This window comes from Urocitellus parryii, chromosome 10 (genome assembly GCF_045843805.1).
Source record: "Urocitellus parryii isolate mUroPar1 chromosome 10, mUroPar1.hap1, whole genome shotgun sequence".
In the NCBI taxonomy this organism is placed as follows: Eukaryota; Metazoa; Chordata; class Mammalia; order Rodentia; family Sciuridae; genus Urocitellus; species Urocitellus parryii.
This window is the reverse complement of record NC_135540.1, coordinates 22020057-22043988: the sequence shown is the minus strand read 5'-3', so window position 1 is coordinate 22043988 and position 23932 is coordinate 22020057. Positions and strand designations below refer to the sequence as shown.

Below are 23932 nucleotides of genomic sequence, written 5' to 3'. Positions count from 1 at the left end.
CTCTATGATGAACAATGTCAAATGAAGAGACACTGAAAAACTTCTGTAAACTTTTATTTTATACTTATGGGTCACTGCCAACTTAGGGCCCTAGCTTCTGGCTCATTTCTACAAAGTTTACTTGTTGGAAAGATGTGGTAAAGGTAAAAATTGGAAATGTTCCACTAGTAAACCACAGTTATTTACCAGACAATAAACAAAATGTACATTGAAGCCTGTGTAGTTATTCAGAAATCTATAACTTTCTGAATTTATAAAATGAATTTTATATGTAACAAACAAAGCATCTAAAAAAAGGACAATTGTCTAAACAAAACAAAGCCTATGATTTATATTAAAGGCTTTTATCACTGCATATTATGCACCAGCAGGATAATGGAATTAGACCACTAACACACAATGGAGGAGTATTTCTTAGCCCTGCAATTCCAGCAATTGGAACCTGACATATTTTACTTATAATGGTGTTAAAATATGATCCAAAAATTAGCTTAGCTAATTTGTCACCAGAAATCTATCTGATGAAGTTTGATGTTTTTCAAACTCATCACCACATTGAGTTGAGAATTAGAACAATCTAAAACTTTAAAGTGTAATGACTCTTGCTTTAGCTCATGAAACAACGTCACCCCAAATACTGCTTCGACAAACCAACCAACCAAAACCCTATATTTTTAACCTATGGCTCATTCCCTCTCATGCTGCCTCCCCTATTCCATTTGCAATGGTAATATGGTCACAAGATTTGTGAACACAGGAGGTACTTCTATGTGGCAACTGATGAACTAGATTCCATCAGAGTATGTGCTTTGACACAGCCATGGGGCATGATGATTAGATTAGATTAAATCCATATGTACCACCACACTCATGCATATCTCACACTCACACACATAACACACACACACTATAGAGACAATCACAAAAATCAACTAAAAGAAACTTATAATTGTTTATATATATATGTACATATACACACATAGTAAAAGTTTTTTTTTTTCTTTTTTTCTTTTTTGCTGTACTCACAGTCTGTAAACATTTGGGGAAATGCCCAGAAAAAGTCATTGTGGGCCCTTTGAAATGGTGACCACTAGGGAGTAGGGATGAGGTGGGGATTTGGGTTCTTTCTGGTCACCCAAAGAAGAATCAAAAGTCCATGGTAGCAGTAACTATATTTCACTGACATGGTACACTTGCCTGGACACTTGGAAATTATCTTTCCTAACTGGAGAAAAGAATAACCAAAAAAAGTCTTATGGCCAGCTAACATTTTAGGAGAAATTAAGAGAATATAAGGCAATATGTGTGTCTATATACATGGATACAGATATAGATACACACCCATGTATGTTACTGTTACCAAAATCTCAGTGAAAAATTTCCAAATCTTCTAAAAATATTCAATCTTTTTCTCCTAGCTATGCTTTAGACATCTAAACATTGCACTGAAAGTCTCAGGCTTAGTTTAATGAGTCATTTAAATTTTGGAACATGATTTTAACATTTTAAAAAACTTACAGTAAAAGAACATTTGGGTTTGAGAAAAACAGAACTATTGGATCCCAGAATTATTTTTGAAATTAACATAAAAATATGTTCAAGGTCTTCTGTAATAAAACACTATTTAAAAAGAAAATACAAGCTCTTAAACATTCTTTGAATAGCAGCTGTTAAACTACTATATGTGGTTACCAGTCTGTGGTTTGTATGCCTGTATTTGTTGCAGCTTTAGAACTCATGTTTTAAACAATAAAACAGTGAGAAACATTAATGTAATTGTTCACCTGAATATTGTTCTTGTCTTTTCTTTCTTTCCTTTCCTTTTTTTTTTTTTAAAACAAAATGTATGTCAATAGGCTCGATCATTTCTAGGCTACCACATAGTTAAGAAATACTGGCACTGAATGACATTTTAAAAAAAGGTGACTTAAACCCATGCTATTTGGAAGAAAAAAAAACACTTAAAAAATAGAAAATCTAGTTATGTACTTGAAAAATCCCTAATTTCATGCAAAGTAGCAAATATCCTTCAGGTTCACTTAATAGTCTCCATTCTCCTCCAATTCCCATCACTTTTTAGTGTCGAAATAATGTATGGAATATGTACATTAGATAAATTAAAGAAGTGAGATTTATGAGCTTGGTGGATATAAATGAATCCACCTTCCACTGCTTTGGAAAACATAGGGAGAGCACTTTTATCCAGAGGAGGGCCTGAGTGAAGGATGAAGGATCAGAGAAGAGACTCCTGGAGACACAGTTACTTCGTGAAATTTTTTCTCCAATAGGGATTTCAAGGAGAATCAATGAATGTCTTGCAGATGGTTAGTTAATGCTGTCCTTGTGGCTGCTCCTCTCTGTGTTGTGGTTGTTCTGGTCATGGTTCTTCCACTGGATGCTTGTTCCGTTCATGGGGACTGAGGTCATCAGGCTTTTGGACTGGTGACAGCAGCAACAGAGGCATGACTGGGAGAAGGAACAGACTGTGAATAACACGAACCCACCCACCCGTTACCAGCCTAATACAGAGGCTTTGGGGTCCACCAACACGTGGGGTCCATGTGTGTGCATGTTGGAGGACAGGGAGCATGGACAGTGGTCGGAGTATGAGGCCTGTCATCTGGAGGCAGAAGTTCAACTATCTCCCGGGAGAGAAAGGGGTCTCTTGCTGATTGTTTCAATTCCACTCACAGGAGCAAGAGGAAGGGAAGGCAGTTTTGGCCAAAGGGAGCATCTCCAGGCAGAGGCCAGGGAGTAAGGCATGGATGGGAAGGTTAGAAATGGGCTTCAGGTGCACCCCAAGTGGCCCTCAACATCGGGTACCCCTTGTGATCTTCACTACAGCCCTAGGTGGTAGGTGTTATTTCCCCCATTTTTTATGAATAAGAATAGTGAGGCCAGAGAGGATAATAATAAGAAGAACTTGAATTATAACTCAGGACTCTATATTGAAATCTTTCCCTTAGGTATGCTGCCTTTTTAGGAAGATCCATTAAAAAAGTGTGTTGAATTTCTGAAAATTTGTATCTTGATTTTCTCTTCCCCTCTAATTAATATGTAAATTAATTAGCAAGTGATATAAACTTCAGCTTATAAAATGTATTAGTTATGACCTGTGAGTTAGTTAATCCATTTTAGGCAGAGCATTTTGTATCTTCTAAGCATTTTCAAGGGGACCTCAAAAAAAATATGGCAGCTACAACTTCCATACCAAGTTTCACCCATTTGTATGATTCTGTGGTTAATATGTCTGTCTCCTTTTAGATTACAAGTTCTATGGGGGAAGTTTCTATGCTTCCTCTCTCAACTCTAATAGTCAACTCATACTGAGCATTTTTGTTTTAAGAGGTTTACATATATTAACTCATTAAACCTTACTTATGAGATGGATACTGTGATCATCCAACTTTACAGACAGGAAAATTGAGGAAGCAGTAGGGGCACCAACTGAACTCTGATTAGATAATTAATTGTACCTTGAACTTCATGCTACTCTGCCTAATATGCACCAGTAGCTAAAATTAAAAATCCTGGTCAAAGATAAGAAAATCCCATGAGGACTAGAACTGTACTAAAATCATTTTAGAATCTGAAAGTGACACATCAATAAAACATGCTTGGAGCTTCTGGCTTAGCTAGAAGGAAGTTTTAAAAACAGAAGGAAACTGATTTTAAATGAAGTTATAGTAGTACAGGTTTCCAGAGCAATAAACATTTACTGTACTTGAAAAAGTCATGACTATATTCACTGTTAAATAGCATTTAGTGAAAGCTTTCTTAATAGCAGAGTTTATATTTTGTCAAGAGTTTGATTAAAGTCTAAAGTAAAAAAAATGAACTGATTTTGTATATTCTATGTGTTCATATTTGAGCATTTATTTCTCCTCCTCCTCCTCTTCCTCCTCATCTTTCTTTTTCTTTTTTTGGTACTGAGAATTGAACCCAGGGGTGCTTAAAAACAGGGCCACATTCCCAGCCCTTTTTATTTTTTATTTTGAGTCTCGCTAAGTTGCTTAGAGCCTCACTAATTTTCTGAGGCTGGCTTTGAACTTGCAATCCTCTTGCTTCAGCCTCCAGAGTTGCTGGGATTACAGGTGTGTGCCCTGTGCCTGGTTTGAGCATTTCTTTTTAACAGATGGTACTAAACTGACATGTAATTATGTTAGTCCTTTTAGTTTTAACTTCTGATTATGTTTTTGTCAGAATAGATAGTGCTTTTCTGTTATGCCCACAATCTGACCCTCTTTCTAGGTAATAAAAGTGATTTTTCACTTCCCTACTGAAAAGGAGTGTAGCTGATCAAAGTAGTACGAAAATTGGAATTGGCTGTGTCTGTTAGTTTCTTAATACACTCATTCGGTTGTCTTTAAGAAGTTCTTGCAAAACAGTCTTACCTGGAAACAATTTTTAAATTTCTTGCTCACAAAATATAGAGCTATTGGGTTTATACATGAGTTCATGGTTGCCAAGTTAATACCGATGTAATCCATGAGCAGCAAGAAGCTAGAGCAAAAGAAAATAGTGTAGAATAATTAGAACATATTATTTCAAAATCTGCTAAGTAGAATTTATCCTAGGATAAGCATTTTTTCTTGCCTCGAAGCATGTCCTCTGGGCAATTAGAGTTTTTTAAAAGTGCTTAGTTTAAGTGGCAGTTTCAGATCTGCAGGACATTTGCAGATAGATTATCCCCTTGGTTGGCTCAAACCCTTATGCACAGCCTCAGGAGGGGTGTGGCAAGATTACAGACATGGCTTGCACAAATTTTGGGATCAGTTATGGGCTATGTCAGCTAAAAAAATAATAATTCATTTTGCAGTTTTAGTTTTTTAGGGCTAATCAGAATGTAAAGAGGATGTAAAAATTGTATAAATGTGCAAAGCAGAGAAACTCCAATTTCTAAATGGGTATGTGGAATGGGTACATGGAATCGTACCTAAGTAATTCACATCGGTTCTTGTCCATCTCATCATACACAGTTTTCTTCAAAATACGGCTTAAATGAAGAGGGAACCAGCAAAGAGCGAAAATTACAACCAAGCAGAAAACAGTTTTCGCCACTTCTCGACGCTAAAGGAAAGTAAGAAAATAAAATACGTTACATTTGCAACTTTATTCTAGATGAAAGAACTACACAAGGAAGGAAAAGACTTCAGGGGTGGAACAGCACAGAGAAGAGCTGAGAGAACAGACCCTCGCAGGACCTTGGTCTCTTAAGATTTGGAATGCAACATCAAGGTGTTGCCAAGGATGTTTTGGGGCAGTTGCCAGGAAGGAGGGTGGCTTTGTCATTTGAGCCAGGTCAGAGGTTACAAGACAGAGGTGAGCCAACACTGTGGCTGACTCAGCAGGTGAGCACATCAGTGTGTACGCAGGTGCTTAGGTGGATGGGGGTGAGTGCATGGGGAAAGGTGAGCTATTAGCTCAATATCAGGTAACTGACGAGCATTGATGGCATGGCAGGCAAGGTGACAGAGCATGACATGGAAATGAATGGGCAAATCTACAAAGACACTTGGGAAACAAAATATGGTAGGAAAATAGCAGAAAAAGCAACAGCAACAAGTTTTCTTCTTTTCCTCATCTTGAAGAAAGCTAGCATTGATTTTTCTTAAGTTCTTTTATTAACAGCATGTAGTTTCCAAAGATACATTGCCAACAGAAGGATGAAGGCAAAGTGTTATCAGCAGTCATAATTATAAAAACTGGAACACACTGACCCTGGACTGATTTCTATTGCAGGTTTACATGCCTTTGGAGTCTGCTTAGGCTCAGAAAAAAAACATAGGTTAGGAATGATCTGCAGCCATTCATTTGGGCACATTATGCTTGAGTATTATACTGCATGCATTTAGAAGTCTAACCAGGGACATAAAATGCAGCTTGTCTGTTACTGGCTTCAATTAATGTCAAAATAAAACTGACTGAAAACAGGAGTTGGGAAATGAATACTGCTTCAACACAAAGCTTATAACATTAAGCCTGGGAAAGCGTCAGTAAACACACACCATCGGTTGAGCCATTTGAAAAGATCTGTGGCAGTTTTACAAATCGTCCTTGTAGTCCAAAGGACTGAGAACTCTTTAATCTTTCATAGTTATTTGGCTAGCTGGGATATGGCATCAGGGGGCATGATCGAGGCAACAAATAAATCATTCCAATCTCCAGAAATGGGGGTTTTTAAAGGGTCATTTTGTGTACACACAAAGATGGTGCATCTAGAAAAATGGAAAGGGAAGGTATTGGGGGAATGTCACCTTTCCTGAGTGTGCCATCAAACAGGATATTAAAAGGTAATATTGACAGTTTGATATTCCCTTAACCACCATCCATGCTCCTGTCTTCCTTCCTGTGTCACAAATCTTGATTTTGTTATGGCAGCAAGGGAGTCTTGTCTACTCAACTACTTGGCCACATAACACAATTCTGACCAATTAGCTTAAGTAGACATTGTGTGGGTTCCTGGAAAAGCTATTTAAAAGTAGGGGGAGCCTTCTCTGGTACACACATGCTCATGCATTGTGTGTCCTTCCCCTTCTTGCTGTTCCGACATCAGACATAAAAGTAGAGCTGCCACACTGTTTTCCAAGGCTGAAGGAGAGATTGGCGAAACAGCAGGCACCTGGCCTCTGAGCTCCTTCACCACTGAACCACTGGCATCTGCACTTTTTGCAGTGGGAGAAAGATAAACCTTGACTTGATCAGCTCACTCTTATTTTGGGTATTCTGTTACCAGCATCCAAACACAACCCCTAACTGATTACGTCTTTATAATGAAGAGAAAATTTGGGACAACCAAGCAAGAAACTAGAAAGAGCCTTAGACTATTAGTCAAAGAGTGGCAAGGCTTCCTACTCCAGGCTAGCTTTCCCACAGTTCACCTGAAGGACTTGTATCCAGCCTTGCTTTATTGTTATGAAAACCTGTTCCAGCTTTGAGTGAGTACCAGATCTTGGGTTCTATTCTCAGTTTGCGTGAGCAGATCTCTTAACTGTCAATTTAACAAGGTTAATATGTATCCTACCTATCTGTGCTTGGAGGAATCAAAATGCTATGTAACTGTGAACAACATATTATTATTATGTATTTCTGAAGTAAGTACAACTCAAAGCTGAAGTAGACAATAATGATGTTAATGCAAAAACTATCATTTAAAAACACTGTTTTTCATAAATCCATTCTAATTAACTGCTTCTCTCGAAGGGATGAGACTTAATAGTTGCTTAATACATTCACATCTGCAGTATTTGAAACATTTATGCTTGGACAAAGTCATACTAAATTTTCTTAATGTGATCATACTGCCAAACGTCAATAAAAGGTAATAGCTACTATTTGCTTGACACGTTAGATTTTACAAAGTACATGCATGTCCATCAAATCCTTTGATCCTCATAATAACATTGATTTATATGTCATTATGCTCAATTTATAGATGAGGAATTGAAGCTCAGGAAAATCACAGTAGTTGAAAAAGTGCTGCTGATGAGGAAAGATGTTTGTATATGATAATTATGTGGGAGAGATTTGGAGACTCCATCAATAACTCACATTGTTTTGGTGTGGTTGGATGTTCTTACATATGTGTCTATTGTGACTGAAAACTGACCTGCAGTCCTGGTTTTACTTTTTGAATTAATATAAATTAACATGTGCTGAGTACCTACTAGGAATTACGCAACTTATATGCCTTATTATTAGGCAACTTATATGTCTTAGGTTATTAGTATAATGTATTATTTTATTCATCTTATGAGAAAATAGAACCTCAGAGTGGTTAAGCAATTTTGATGAAGGTTATTAGAATCATGTTTTGCCTTCTAAAGCCCAAAGCATTATCTATCTATTTGCTACTCAGGAGGTACCAACATTAACTCCCTATTGGCATATTTGAATTTCTTCTAGAAATTTGGGACCTCCAAAATTTAGAGAATTTGTTTTGTGAATTCAATGCTGTTTCCTTTCACGAGTCTCACTTTAGATGTTGCTCTAATGAAATTTGTTTCTTTTTTCCTACTCTCCAAATGCATGGTGCCCATTCACATTCTAGAACTCTGTTTTTTTTCCATCTGAAATGCCCTCTGTCCTCTGCTTCCCTATCAAATCCCATTTATTCTCCTCTTGTTCATTCATGAACACTTGCTCTATGATTCTATGTCAATCCTCTCTTATTTCCTAGTGTTGTGGTCTGGATATGTGGTTTGGACCCAGAAACTCCTGTTAATGCAGAAATGTTTGGAAGTGAAGTGATTGGATTGTGAAAGTTGTAACCTAATCAGTCTATCTTAGTGGGAATGGACTAAGCAGGTGGTAAGTGTAGGCAGGTAGGGTGTGGCTGGAGGAAGTGGGTCCCTGGGGATGTGCCTCATGACCCCTCCCTACCCTTTCTCTGCTTTCTTCACATCATGAGTGGAACAAGACTCTTCCTCCACACCCTTCCACCATGAGGCTCTGCCTCACCTTGGTTCAGAGTCATGGACTCTGCACACCATAGACTAAACATCTGGAACCAGGAGACCAAATAAACTTTCCCTCCTCTAAGTTATTTTTTGTGGCACATTTTGGTCACCGTGATGAAAAGCTGATTACCACAGCTAGTGTACAGGCTCCGTTGACTCTGTTTTATCATCCTGTTTTCTGATTGTTTCATGTTTGTGTTTTATTTGTACAACTAGACTGTAAATCCTGCAAGGGGAGAAAGTCACACACTTCTTTCTGCCCTGGCATAGTTTGAAGCCCAATTTGGTATATAGACACGCATATACGCTTGCTCAATGCTCTTTTTTTGGCATTATCAATGAATAGTTTCTCTTTGGGCCCAGCCTCTGGAGCCATCTGTTTCCCAGGCAGGCTCCCCTGTCACAAGAGAAATCCCTCACTCTAGAACTATAAAGAAAATAGTTACAAGGCAGTATTTTTATTTTTAGGAAATCAGTCGAAATCTGCTATATACAATGTGGCTATGCATCACTTAAGGACAGTGATATACCCTGAGAAAAGGATAGTTAGGAAATTTTGTCATTGTGTACCGACACAAACCTAGATGGTACCCTTCTGAACACCTGAGCTACATGGTTCAGCCTGTTGCTCCTAGGCCACACCTGAACAGCATGTTATTGTACTGAGCACTGTAGGCGATTGTCACGCAACAGTGTTTGTGCATCTAAACATAGCTAAGCACAGACAAGGTACAGTGGAGATACTGGGCAATCAGAATTTTTCAGTTCCACTAGCATCTTACAGAACCATTGTCATAGAGTCAATGTGACATCAACTGAAATGCTGTTATGAAGTGTAGGTCTGCTGATTTGAAGGACAACACTGTCTTGCCCAGGTTTCTGAGATCTCAGTGGATTTACCTGTTTAAGATGTTCACTGAGGGCGATTCTCAAGCTGCCATTCCTTCTGTTTAACATCTCACAGGTCATGAGGGTATAGAAGATTGCAGTGCACACCAAGGGCATGCAGAAATAGAACCCGAAGAGCCACCAGTCCTTCACATCTTGGTAGAACTGGGTAGTGAAGAGAAGGGAGAGAAAAGGAGGGACACAGTGATTAGGTTAACAGGGCAGGACCTCTGTAGCCTCAGAATCTGCCCTTGGAGATGTATTTGTATATTCACGATCCCACCTGTAGTAAAGGGCTTGGGTGTGGTGTTCAAAACTCAATTAACTTTGAAACTCCAAAAATTATCCTGGCTTGACTCTAGCACACAAAGAAACTACATATTAAAAAACTGTCCTGACAGGGATCTTTTTTGTAAGTTTCAGTGACACAACGAAAGAACCCTAATCCAGAAAAAAGAATTCCCTTCCAAGGTATATAAAACATGTTTATCTTTATTTATTGATAAGCCTCAAAATTCTGCTAGTGCCTGGTTGACTTTTAATTATTGTGGTTAAAGTGCACTTAATGCATGTCTCTTGTTTGGAAGCAGGGAAGTTCTGCGTGGCTTATCTGTGGAGCTTTGGGTAATGGGAGTTAACCCTTTGCTTGGTATGCCAGCTATGTGACCCCAATGCCAGACGGTTTGAGCCATCAATAACCACCCTCTCACTCCCTCTTTTAATACTGGCCACCTGGAAACTATTGAGGCAGCATGCTTAGCCCAAGGCCTACTTAGCAAGCGCTCCCTGTGGGCAAGGATCTGTGAACCTGCAGAGTATTCAGCTTTATGTCTTTTTAAAGGAGCAAGCTTAGTACTTCATAAAAAGGAAAGTTGGAAAGTGATATCCACAGTTTTATTCTAAATTCATCACCAACTTGGAAAGAAATTCTTTTTCCTTCCTTACAATGTTGCTTCAGATTGTTTATTTACTAAGGATAAATGCAGCCTCCTGTAATATTTCAGTTCCCACAGTAAAAAATAATCATGCTGCTCTGTGAACCACTGGACGGTTTCTGAATATAGAAAGGGGCCCAGTGGGTTACATTTACAGTATGTCTATTAAAATAATCTAAAAATGGTTCCTGAAGACAAAAGTTCAGGCAGGGGTTCTTAACTATTTCTATGCCACAGACTCCTTTGGAAGTCTGGTGAGCACTGTAGTCCCTTTGGAGAACAATATTCTCTCTCTTTCTCTGGTATGGGGGGATTGAACCCAGGGGTGCTCTACCACTGAGCTACATCCACAGACTATTTAAAATATATATATATATATATATATATATATATATATATATATATATATATATATATTAATTGTCAGTAGATGTTTATTTAAAAAAATATTTATTTATATGCAATGCTGAGAATCAAACCCAGTGCTTCACATATGCGAGGCAAGCACTTTACCTCACTGAGCTATATCCCCAGCCTGTTTTATATTTTACTTTTGAGATAGAGTTTTTCTAAGTTGCCCAGGCTGATCTCAGACTTGGATTCTTCCTGCTTTGATCAACCAAGTCACCGGAATTATAGGTGTGTGCCACAGTGCTCAGCTGAGAACAATATTCATATGTTTAAAGTAAAATATATACGAATACAATATCGTATATTGCCAGTTATATGGCAAGATGTCTATAAACGTGTTAAAAATAAAGTTCTGATACAACATACATTTTTTATCAACAAATTAAATAACAAACCTACTGGTGACTCTAATAACTATCGGAATGCTGAAGCAGTATTGAGCATAAACAATATTTTAAAGGATACAGGTGTGATACTGTGTGACATTGTCTGCTATTTCCATCAGTGAAAAAGTCATGGCACTCTGAAATACCATTGCAGTTTGTTGCCCACATTCGTAATTGAAGCAAATGGTAACTTTCAGTTAGAAGTTAGTGAAAACCAGCACAATTTCTTTTCCATCCAAGCCCAGACCCCTGGTCAAGTACAAATTCCCAAAGGAGTTAATTTACCCAAATCTGCTTATATGAAGATTTTCATTATATATAAATATATATCACATTAGAGAAGGATTTAGTCCTAAACTTAAAAAAAAATTAGAAGGACTCTCTTTTTGTTTTGAAGTGCAACACTCCTTTGAGCCCCACCCCTTTGTTAGTAGCCCCTTCTTCCTGGCGCATTGCTGGCTGGGTGGGAATGACCCAAGGTCTGCAGTTGCAAAGGGTCTGGAAGCTGAGCTCTGAGAGGATTGGCTCCCCTTCCTCCCTCCATGGCACAGTCCATTTCTTTTGAAATGATGTCATAAGCAAGGGATTGGAGAGGGCCTCAGGTCAGTCTAGGATACAGCAAAACTGAGGAGGAAAGAGTGGGGAAAGGAGGGGAAATAAAATTAGGTAAAAAGAACAAGACTCAAGACTTGAAATGAACTCCAAGATCCCATCAGCTCAACTCATACCCTTTCACCGCAATCCCTCTGAGGCCACCACGCCTGCATGGTGGCTTCTCTTTGCATGATGGCTTATATAGGAGACTCCAGTCTTTATGAAGTAACACCTCATTTTGTCCAGCTCTAGGGATTAGTTAACACCTTCTTATACTGAGCCTCTTTCCTCTCTTGCTTTTGTCTGGAATATCTAGATCCCTTGTCTGCACTGCCAAATTCTGATAACCTCCTATGTCTTGATTTTCATTGTGAAAACTGACCTGAGTTTTAAAAAAAGGGTCGGCGGATAAACAAAAGACTTCAATTTTAAGATTGCCAGTTTGGCAGTTTTCCTGAGCACTTTTAATATCAAAAGAAGAATTTCCAAACAAGATAACTGATCAACTGATTTTGTGAATTTTCCAGCTTAGGAAAGCATACCTTGAAATGTCTGTAAATGATTAAATGTGGAATCTGAGCTGCGTGGAGCTTACATCAAAGCACTAAATTATGCTGATTTAAGAGAAATAGTTATCCTTTTGGTTCTCCTTAGTCCACATGTAACTAGTTTTCCAAAGGAAAAATGCATTTTAAATAGCATAGTCATGTGCTTAAGGTTTTCAGAGAAATATTACTGTGGCCAGGTGTATTGAAGAAAAACTGAGTTTGTTAAACAAAAAAAGTCTTTAAAAAAGTTCTGTAGTTTGGACTGGGGATATAGCCCAGTGGTAGAATGCTTGCCTTGCATGCATGAGACCCTGGGTTTGATCCTCAGCACCACATAAAAATAAATAAATAAAAATAAAGATATTGTGTCCATCTACAACTAAAAACAATATTAAACAATGTTCTGCAGTTTTATAATATTTGTGTATCACACAGAATTCACATTAATATGAATATATGCAAACATTACTCCCTACTTTGAGTTAGAAAGCCACTCTTCAAAAAAAAAAAGTAATCTGGTCCCTCTTTCTTGGTAAATGGGCTTTGGAATTCCCAGTTGCTTGGTATAGAATTGTGTTGGCGGTGGTACTACAATTCGAGATGAGGTGGTGGGAAAGGAGGGAGAAAGGGAGAGAAGCAAAACAGTTGTTCTGTTCAAGAAGCTACACTCTAGTTTTGCATCTCTTTTCCTGTGACAGAAAGATGTGTGACTGAACTGACAGAGTAAGGCACAACTGCATTGTGGCGATGTCCACAAGTTTTAAGAGGGTGAGGTTTAAAGCGCTCAGTCCCCAGTTACCTCCTTTTAAGCTCTGGTAAATTTTAAAACTCAGCCAACTCAATCAATTGTGAAAACCATCAGTACCTCCATGAACTTTGATGTGGCATTGAGCATACAGGTTTTGTGCTGTTCACCCCGGTATTCAAAGGGCACCATGACAAAGCCTATGGCTTCGGGGATGGCCAGGATAAAGGACAGGATCCAGATGGAGACGATTTCAATGGCAGTAATCAAGGGAATCCCAATTCCTTGAACACGACTCCAGGAGGCAACTGCTCTGTACCTGGAAAGGGGAAAAAGAGGATGAGAGAAGGAAGAAAGAAAGAAGGGGTGCTAAAATCAACTTACTAGGATATTTAAACTTTTTTTTTTCAGTTAAATATAAATCTTAAATGCTGGAAATCTCCTCCTTTTGGCCAGTGTCCAACCATTGGCTTTTTAGGAATTTTCTGAGGCTGGATGTGAAAAACCAGTAGGGCCATTAACAGTTCCACCCATTGGGAACCCAATTGCCAGCCAGGCCTGAGCCTGAGATGGACAGCTGAGTTCCAGGGAGATCCAGAGAGTTTGAGTGTGGCAGGAACAGATAGGCATGCTGTGTGTTCTAAACTAGGGAAGGACAGATGAAGCAAAGGATAATGACAGCCAATGGTACTTGTTCTAGTAATATCTTATTTCTCTTTATATATTAAGAAAGAAAACTTGAAGCGTTATCCATGGTGTGGGTTTAACTCTCCTGAGTAAATGGTGACCGTAGATGTGTGTTTTCTCTCTTCTTCTCTCAAAATATGATCACAGTTATCATAACGGTACCAGGTGGCAGACTTAGTAAACAGTATTTCTAGTAAATGTCCAAGAATGACTGAATCTCTCTCATTATAGTTCTATGCTAGAGTACATAAAAGTCAATTAAAAATATCTTTGTTCCTATTCTTTTGGGTTTACAATCAAACAGAAAAGAAAGGTTCGTATGGGCTATAAATGTAACCGAACAATTATTTCAATCAAAAAAAATTCTCTGGTACTAAGAAATTTTTAAATTTTTTTAGCTTCATAGTTTTCTGATAATAATCACATTTAAATGTTAAGTCTAAAGAAAGTTTGGTTTAGAAACTCTATGCTCCTTGACCTGCTATGATGGTCTGATGCTAACTGCTTTCAGACTTATTTATTAAGAAAAGACATGTGATGTGGCATGGTATTTTTGCGGCTTCATTCTTGAAATTTTTGTTGCTGTTGTAATGGAAAGGAAACATTTTCTTTTTGCAGTTTTCATTAGATAGTGACAGAAGGAGGCGGCAAAACAGACCAAGGCATTGGAGTCAGGTGCATGTGGATTTGCAGGACATGCAACTTAGAAGATTAAGCAATAAAACCAAGGCAATATGTGCTACCCAAATCCACCCAGAGAAGTCCCCATCACTTGTGTTTAATTCACTGTCTCAGTATGTCTTTAAAAACACATGGTAGGAATTGTGCTGCCTAGCTCTTCACCAGAACTGCTTAGAGATTAGAACCTATAGATTTGGATACAATTCAATTTGCTGGAGAAATGTAGTACACAAGGATTTTAGGGTAAATAAGATAGGTATACAATATAAATCTCCAGAAAAAGTCCAGATTAGTTCAGAATGTAATAAAATACAGCTATGCAAACAGACCAAGAAAATCCTTTGACAATATAGCCAAGATTGCACTTTAAAATTTATGGTTACTTCCAGTGAGATAATGCTTGCTGTTTGTTTTGCCTTGTAGTTGTATTTACTTTACTTTATTGCCTTATTGAACTGGCAGCCTCATGTCTAGGAAAAACTAAAGGGAGTGGAGATGGGATGTCTGTACTGCAAGGCTGTCAACTGAGTTACATCTATTTCCCCCCCTCTTCCCTAAGCTAAGTTAGGTGATTAAAATAAAACAGCTTATCTCCCCAGAGACTAAGAAAGCCAGATTTCTCAGCCATGGTTTGGGGAAGGTTGTTTAAGTAAGTAAATGTGGCCAACATGTTCTTATGATGAATATGTTCACAAACCATTGTCATTTTATAATATGTCATGAGTTCTCAGAATAGTATACACTGTTATGGCTTGAATAACAAAGGTCCCTGTGCTAAAGGCTTGGTCACCAGTCTATGGTGCTATCGAGAGGTGGTGGAACCTTTAAGAGGTGGGGCCTAGTGGGAGGAAGTTAGGTCACTGTGAGGGTGGGGTGCCATTAAAGAGAATTGTGGGATGCCAGTCCTTTTCTCTTTTTCTCTTTGCTTCCTGGCTTCCATGAGGTGAGTAGTTTCCCCCTGCCACTTTCTCTCACCATGGTTCAAAGCCTCACCAAGAGCCCCCAAAGCAAAGGGCCAATCAATAGTGGATGGAAACCTCCCAAACTGTGAGCCTAAATAAACCTTTGTTCTTTATAAGTTGATTATCTCAGGTATTTTGTAACAGTGATGGAAAGCTGACCTGCAGCTTAATCTAAGTAAGTTCAGCATTTTTATATGCGTAGAAGTAATATTTAGTGTCTACTTTGCCAAATGATATATAGTCAGTCTGGTTATTTATTAACTCATATCATGGAGAATTAGCATATTTTCAATTTGTAATCATACTAAACTTGAAAACTTGAAATAAGGAGAATACAACCATAAGAACAAGTAGAACCAATCATTTGTGATGATGGAGATGGGGAAAGGTGTGGAAAATATGAAATCTTATGTTTTCCCAAACTGATTTCTATTTGGAAGCTAATGGCTTAATATATACAAACACAAATATACTTTTCTTACCAGGTGTGATTACAAACAGCCTTTAATTTAGTTGATATGTGTATGTATATGTGTGTGTACACACACACACACACACACACACACGATATCTTCAGTTTTCACAGAAAACTGTGATCTGCAAGTGTAGATCTAAGTACCATAAAAATGACTTTTTGGAAAGAATCACTCCTCCATGAGATGCTTTCTTCAGTTGGCTCCACTTGGCTCCTACCATATTCTCTTGCTTTTCCTTCTGCTGTACTGGCCACTCTTTTTCATTTCTTTGGCTGGAGCCTGCCCTGTCCCCAAATTCTTAGCATTGGATTTCTCCCAGAGCTTAGTCCTCGGACCTTTTCTCCGTCTACACTCTGTTTCTTGGTGGTCTCATCCAGTCTCACGGCTTTAGTATCATTTAAACAATTTATATGCTGATAATTCCCAAATTTATAACTCTAGCCTGGAACCACCTCTAACTCCAGAATTGTATATCCAATCTACAACTTGAGAGTTCCACGAGGAAACCTAATGGGCATTCAGACACACACAAGCCAGACCTTACCCCAAAACCTGTCCTCTCTGCAGTGTTTACCACCTAAGGCCCAGATCCTTGGCTTTTGTCTTCACTCCTCTGTAAATACTTTTGCAAACCTTGCAAAATCTTCCTTCAAGATCTATCCAAAGGAACCCACTTCTCATCATCTCACCTTTTGTCTTTTTGCCTGGATTATTGCCATGGTTTCCTAACTAGTCTCCCTACACCTGCTTTGACTTGCCACAGCTCACCTTGGACACAGCAATGGAAGAGTCTGTTAAGTTAGATGAGAGCACACTCTGTTCAAAGCCTTCCCAGTGAGTTCCTATCTTTTGGGAATACCTTCAAGGTGTATGGGAGCTGCTTTTACTTTTCCTTTAGGTCTTCAACTCTTATCTTTCTATGGATGCCTTCTCTGGACACCCTACTTAAAACCTCCAACTCCTCTTCTAGAATTACCCTGTCCTGCTCACCCTGACTTATTTTTTCTCCATAGCACTCAATACTATGTGACAAACCAAATGGTTTATCCATTGATTTTGTTTTTTGTCTATGCTAATGTCCCCTTTAGAGTCTAAACTCCATGAGGGCAGGCGTCCTATAGCTTGGTCCCAAAGCCTAGAGCTATAGGTACCCAATAAATTTCAGCTGAATGGAGTGTCTTTTTGTTATGATGGTTTTCTTCCTTACCATTCACTTTTTTTGGCTTTTTTGTCCAAAACCAGCAGTACTGTACATTCTAAACATATTCTTATTTTCCATGTTAGACCTGAATTAGGCAATAGATAAAAAGCTAACACTTTTATAAACTCTGAATAAAATATCTTAAAAAACAAGGGGGGACCTTTGTGCTGATCTTTCTTCCCTGTGTGTTGAGATGGGATCCTGAGGACGGGGAACAGCAGGGCTGGCATGTTGCCACATCTTCTGCCTGGTCCCCACTGAGCAAGGGGAGCCCGTGCCAGGGCTCTGGTCTGCTGGCTCCCAGGGGAGTCTTTTCCCATTACATCACCTTGTTCCCTGTCACGTGCTAAGCCAAAATGAAAGGATAAATTATATGTTTTATTTATGTAAAGATGTTTGTTACTGTGCATGTCTATAAATAGATTTTTAAAAACATGTTTTCAAGGCCAGAGGCATTTGATGCTTCTTTATTAAATCTTTGAGTTATGGTCTAAGATAGTCATTACAATTTAAAAAACTTATGATTGAAAAAAAAATTTAAAACATTATAAAACTAAAACTCAAAAAATACCACTTCAACAAAATCTTTTTATTTTCCTCTTATTCCTTGCCCACTGCTATTCTCATAGATGTAGTTTGAAAATATACTATAATAATATGAGCTACAATTTTATTTTTAGCTTTATTTACATGGAAAATATCCTCCCATATTTTTAGGCATAACACTTCTCAAATTAGTGTCTACCCAGAACAGATTGTTGATAAAATTTACTTAAATCTTTCTCCTATGTTTGTATCACTTCTAGTATTTCTTTTTCTTTTTTTTGTTTTTGTTTTTGTTGTTGATGGATCTTTATTTTTTATTTATTTGTATGTGGTGCTGAGGATTGAACCGTGCCTCACACATGCTAGGCAAGCACTCTACCACTGAGCCACAATGCAGCCCCTCTAGTATTTCTTTCTTTTTTTTTTTTTTTAAATTTTTTTTTTAAGAGAGAGTGAGAGAGGAGAGAGAGAGAGAGAGAGAGAGAGAGAGAGAGAGAGAGGGAGAGAGAGAGAGAGAGAGAGAGAATTTTTAATATTTATTTTTTTTTTAGTTCTCGGCGGACACAACATCTTTGTTGGTATGTGGTGCTGAGGATCGAACCCGGGCCGCACGCATGCCAGGCGAGCGCGCTACCGCTTGAGCCACATCCCCAGCCCCCTTCTAGTATTTCTTGATTGTGAATAACATGCCTATAAACATGTGTGTACATATAATTTTTTTATCTGGGTGGTTTCCCTGTATGAATTTTTTTTTTGAGTGAAATTGCTGGATTAAGGGTGTGAAAAATGAGCTCAACTACCTTTCAAAATGTTTCTAACAAGTGCCTATGAGTGAATGCTTGCTTGCACTGGATTTTATTAGTCTGTTTTCAATTTTGCCACTTTTATAAGAAAAAGTGGCATTTCCACTTTGATCATCATACAAAGTTTAGAGCCAAAATACTAGCAGAAAGAATTATTATTATTATTTTTTACCTTGGACTATGTGATGAGTTTTTAAAAATATTGTGGTTATACATAGTAGTAGGATCCATTGTGACAATAACCCTACAATTTGTTCCACTTCAGTGCCCAGTACTTCCCCTTCCCCTCCCCTCCTCCTTCCCCCATTTCCTTTCCTCTAGTCTACTGGTTTTCCTTCTCCTTATTTATTTATTTATTTATTTTTAAATTGGTGCTTTATAAATATATATAAAGGTGAAATTCACTACAGTATATTTATATATGTACATAGCATAATTTGGTCACTTTTATTTCATCGTCCCTTCCTTTTCCTATCCCTTTTCCTTCCCCTCTACCCCTTACTCTATTCTGCTGATCCCCCTTCTGTTTTCATGGAATCCCACCCCACTTTCCCCCTGTATTTTGGTCTAACTTCTGCATATGGGAGAAAACATTTGACCCTTGACTTTTTCGGTCTGGCTTATTTCACTTAGCATCATGTTTTCCAGTTCCATCCTTTTATCAGCAAATGCCATAATTTCATTCTTCTTTATGACTGGTTAAAACACCATTGTGTATATAGACCACATTTCTTTACCCATTAGTCTATTGATATGCACATGGGCTGGTTCTGTAACTTGGCTACATAAAAAAAGACTTCCAGCTGTCCCTGCCAAGGTGCCAGGAGGTTTTTCAGAATATCACCTTTGTGCTTCTTGAATTGGGATCATCCTTTGAGAATATCCTAGAGACCACTGAACAATTATTTGGAATTGTGAATTGTGCCGTTGTAATCATTGATGTGCCTGTACCACTGTGATGTGCTGATTTTAGTTCTTTTGAATAAATACCAACGAGTGGTATACCTGGGTCATATGGTGGTTTTATTCCTGTCTTTTGAGGAATCTCATAAGCAAGAAGGATCTTAAAGAAAAACCAGGTGTGTTGTATTAAAAAAAAGCTGCAAATGCTTTAACACTTCTTCAGTTGAGGTTTTTTGTTTTTGTTTTGTTTTGTTTTTTGGTACTAGGGATTGAATCCAGGGGTGCTTTAACTACTGAACCAAATCCCCAGGGTTTTTTTTTTTATTTTTATTTTTTAATATAGAGATAGGGAGGGTCTTGCTGATTTGCTTAGGGACTCCATAAGTCGCTGAGGCTGGTTTTGAATTCTCAATCTTCCTGCATCAGCCTCCTGAGGCCCCTGGGTTTACAGGTATGCTTCGGTTAAATTCTAAAATAGGACTGGCCTGCGACTGCTTTAATGGAGCAGATAGAATGATACCTTACCAGTTCCAGGCCCAGCCTCGGAAAGGAGTGGCAGCTTTTGCACTGGAGCCCTGAGCCCGCTGGAGCCAAGTGTTGAGATGCACTGAGACTCTAGAGAGGGAGATGTATTCTGCCGACTTCAGACTTCCAGCTGTCCCTGCCAAGGTGCCAGGAGGCAAGCTCAGCGGCAGCTGAAATCCACTAGCAACCCCAGTGGAAGTGACAAGGAGCAGAAGACTTGCCCAAATTCCTGACCCATAATATGGTGAGATATGATAAAATGTTTTGAACTGCTAAGTTTGGGGATAGTTTGTCATCAAAGAGATACGCGGTAGCAAATTAACCATTTGCCTGATCCTGGCCATGGATTAAAATTAAAAAAAGGAATAACTATGGGCAAAAGAGAATGCGATCCCAAGTAACCCTGGCCAGACTTTGACTTTGTCCAGTTCCGAGTGCCCGTCTCGGGGCTCTGCCAGTTCTTTCAAGTCTTCACGTTTGTTATTATGCAGCAATAGAAAGCAGAACCACTGGGAGAATAAGAAACCTCCAGATCTAAATAGAAATGAGGCTTCTCAGAAAATCACCTTTGTGTTTCTTGAATTGGGATCATCCTTTGAGAATTATTTGAAATGATGAGCTGAAGGCCTGACACCAGCTTTGGAGCTGAAGGCATATAAAACAAAGCTGCCTTAGGAGTGATCTTTGCAGCCTTTCCAGGTATCTAATTACCCCTCACTCTGGAACAGTTGTTAAAAGAGTTTTATCTTTTTACAGCCTCCTTCCCCAGACATCTTTTAACTACAAGTTGGATCTGTACTAAGGCCTTTTTATGGTCTGACTCTGTCATCGTCTTTAAGGTGACTGTTAATTTCACAAGGAACAGTATTGAAGCCCCTCCCCGACTCCAGCTCCCTCTTCTCTCTCCTCTTGGACTCAAAGCAACCTATGAACCTTGTGACTTATGGCACTCAAAAAAATCCATTTTAGTTTTTCATTTTTAATAATGGTCAGCTATTCAGATATTTTGGGAAAAAGTTCATTCATTTTAGAGGTGTATGGCCTTAGCATTAAAACATTATTTTACGGATAAAGCTGGACAGAGGTCAAAATTTGTTCCTAAATTTCTTCATTATTTTTCTAAAATTTCTGCTTTATCATTTTCAAAAGAGACTAAGGATGTGAAATCAAAGATAAATTTAGAAAAGAAATTTGAGGAGGAATTAAGAAAAAGGTTAAACTGAGACAAGCTCATAGTTGAACAAGGAAAGCTCATCCATTCTGGTTCAAATCATTCACTTTCTCTGTCATGTTTATTTTAGTCAGATTAAAAACTGATAGTGAGAAAACTGAAACTTTTCTTTGATCTTATAGCATTCTCTGATCATTGAGTGATTAATGAAGTAATAAAGAAATTCTATAGAACTTTGATGTATAGTTTCATTATTTTCCCTCAAACAACTCAAGATGGGAAATAATTATTGTATTTTAAAAATATCATATAAGATTATGGGAACTCTTTTTCCTGGGTCATAATTTGACAGACAATGAAAGCAGGAATTTCACAAATAGCAAATTGTTTGGTAACAGGTTCCAATTTCCCTCTTTTGACTCTTTTAAGAAAAAAGAAAAGATTTTCTTTGACTATCATTGCAACCAAATGAAGACTCAAAACAAATGGTATCTTATCTTGAGGAGTTAAGTGTGAATGATTCATTCTGTAGCATGAAAGCTTTTGAAATAGAAATGTCAAGTAGATTGCCTACATACAGGTCCCAAAGCTTAGAGTCAAGGCCAAATGAAACAAAAGGGTCAAGAATGGATGTAGGGAACAAAGAATGATGGGCTTATTACCAGGGAAAAACCTCCTGGATTAAGACTGATTTTTGTGGGGCTGGAATTTTAAAGTGGTTCAACTCCTTGATCTAAAAGTCAGACCCCAAGTCTTAATGAGGTAGATTTTTGGCATTCTATTATTGTCCTTTTCCTAATGAAGAATGACTCACATTTCATTTGGTACACAAGGGATGGATGTGATGGAACACATAGCTCATTTTCCCTCCTGCCTGGCATGGGGAGAGCAGGCGGTGTGGGTGACCTAGCCTGCCCCTCCCTCACACTGATGGGATTCCACTGAGACTGGTTGAAGTTTAGCGAGAAGATCCTCTGAGATTCCCTGAAGAAGAAAGAGTGAGCAGAAGAAAAGTTTGAGGAGCTAGCCTGGGCCTGTGTGTGTCGGGGGTGGGGTGGGGTGACGAATATTTTCCCCAGCTTATTGCTGTATTCATTCTTTTAAATTTTTTTTCTGAATGTCTACCATTTGTTTAAGTTCAGGAGGTTTTTCTTTTCCAGAGGTCAAAAGATGATTCGTTTATTTTCTTCTACAGCTTTATGGTTTGAATTTTCACATGTTCGAGTAGAGTGGTCACTTGGCAGAATGCAGGCGTGGAGAACACCACCTGCCCTGGTCATGGATAAGAAGTAACCCAAAAGTAAACTGAGACCATTTGTGAAACAAATAATAAAACCACACATTCCTGGATGCTAGAAATAAAAGAGAGAGAGAAGGAAGATGGCCTGCATTTGATTACTGGCATCAAGGCTTGGGATCCATGTGGACTTGGTTAACCTCTTTTGACCCCAGCTTCCCTATCTGTAAACCATAGCACATATCACAGTTAAATCAAATAATTTCTGTGAAGTTTTTAAGGAGGGCCTCCTACTTCATATTCAATAAATGAAAATTATTATACATATTATTATTGATAGAAAGCACCATGTAAAACTTGATATGCTTTTTTTGGGTCATATAGCTAAATAGCACTACTTGTAAAAAAATCCATTCTGTCTTCATTGTATTCAAAGTGACTTCAGCCTGTATTATATTCCTGTGTACTCTAACACCTATTTCTGGCTTTCCCATTGGTTTTTCATACTATTTGTGTCCATACTACATTGTTTTAAATATTGTAGCTTTATAATATTTAATGGTATTACATAGGAAGAACATATGTGTAGACACGGTTCTTTTTGCCAAATGTCATGATAATTTTCTTATTCCTTTTCCCCACATGGCTTTTAGAGTTATTTTAAAAATTTAAGTTGGATATGGTAATGAGAATACATCTCTAAATATACACTTTGATAAATACAGAAAAATTTTACTTGTACCAGCAATGTAATGGATATAATTTAAAGTCTTGGATTTTTAGGTAATAGAATACTCTGGAAGGCATCTTTGCACACAACTCTAATACCAACACTTGATAATTATGTACTTTGAGTGAAAAAAGAAATGATATTGGGATGCTGGGATTAGGAACATCAAAGTGAGAATTTATTAGTGAATCAAATGCAGGTCATCAGTACGTTTAGGGAAATGGTCACTATACTGTGGTCACTATACTGTGGTCTCCTGTGGTATATGTGTTTTAAATGCAGTAGCCTTAACACCTGATATACATCTCAGGTTTTCCCACAGATCACAGCAATTCTTACTGATAGGTAATGAAATTCTCTCTGATCTTTAACTATTGCAGTGGGACTACTTTTCTGGATAGTACTAATGAATTTTAAAACTACCAATGGAATTTTTTGATGTGTTTTAATTACAACAAATAAATGCATTAAAAATACTAAACATTTTATTTATTTTGCTTCAACTATTATAGCCATAAATTTATGAATAGAATATCAAAGTTTGTAACTACCAACGGAATGAGTAATTTTACATTTTAACTGCATTTTTCATAAATTAATTATAAATGATGAATGTCAGAATATCTGTGTAAACACTCGAATGTTTTTTAAGAGTGGCCTTTTATTTCTATTGTGCCGGGGACTCAGGTTCTCTGATAAAGTGCTGGAAAAAATTGAAATCTCTTCTAAATTGTACCTATGGCTAGTTGTATGTATAAACCAATTATTTACAAGATATTATATACATGGCATAACATTATTTTAAGTATAAAAGAGCTCTATGGAATGTGTTATGAAGTTCCTAACTTCATTGTTTTATAAGTCCTGCTGTGAAAATTTGAAAGTGAAGTAAATACCATCTGGAAGTTCTCAGAATTCAGAAGGTGTCTTTAAAGAACTCTTTATGGCCATGTGTGAGGACTCTAAAAAGACTTAAGATGCGTGGTGGATTTTTCATTTGGATAAAGGATACTGCTATTGGTATCTTCTTTTTTAAATTATGGG

The 23932-nt window shown here is 37.9% G+C and overlaps 1 protein-coding gene across 1 annotated transcript in view; it reads right to left on the bottom strand.

Annotated features, from left to right (window-relative positions):
• Positions 1-225: 225 nt before the first annotated feature.
• Positions 226-23932, bottom strand: part of Ednra (endothelin receptor type A) — a 57499-nt gene continuing 33792 nt past the window's right edge. The window contains exons 4-8 of the mRNA XM_026392710.2: positions 13087-13285; positions 9360-9512; positions 4937-5070; positions 4395-4503; positions 226-2466 (exon numbers count right to left, since the gene is read on the bottom strand). Of these exons, the coding sequence (XP_026248495.1) occupies positions 2326-2466; positions 4395-4503; positions 4937-5070; positions 9360-9512; positions 13087-13285 (736 nt within the window). The 3' untranslated portion in view covers positions 226-2325. The remainder of the gene's footprint in view (positions 2467-4394; positions 4504-4936; positions 5071-9359; positions 9513-13086; positions 13286-23932) is intronic.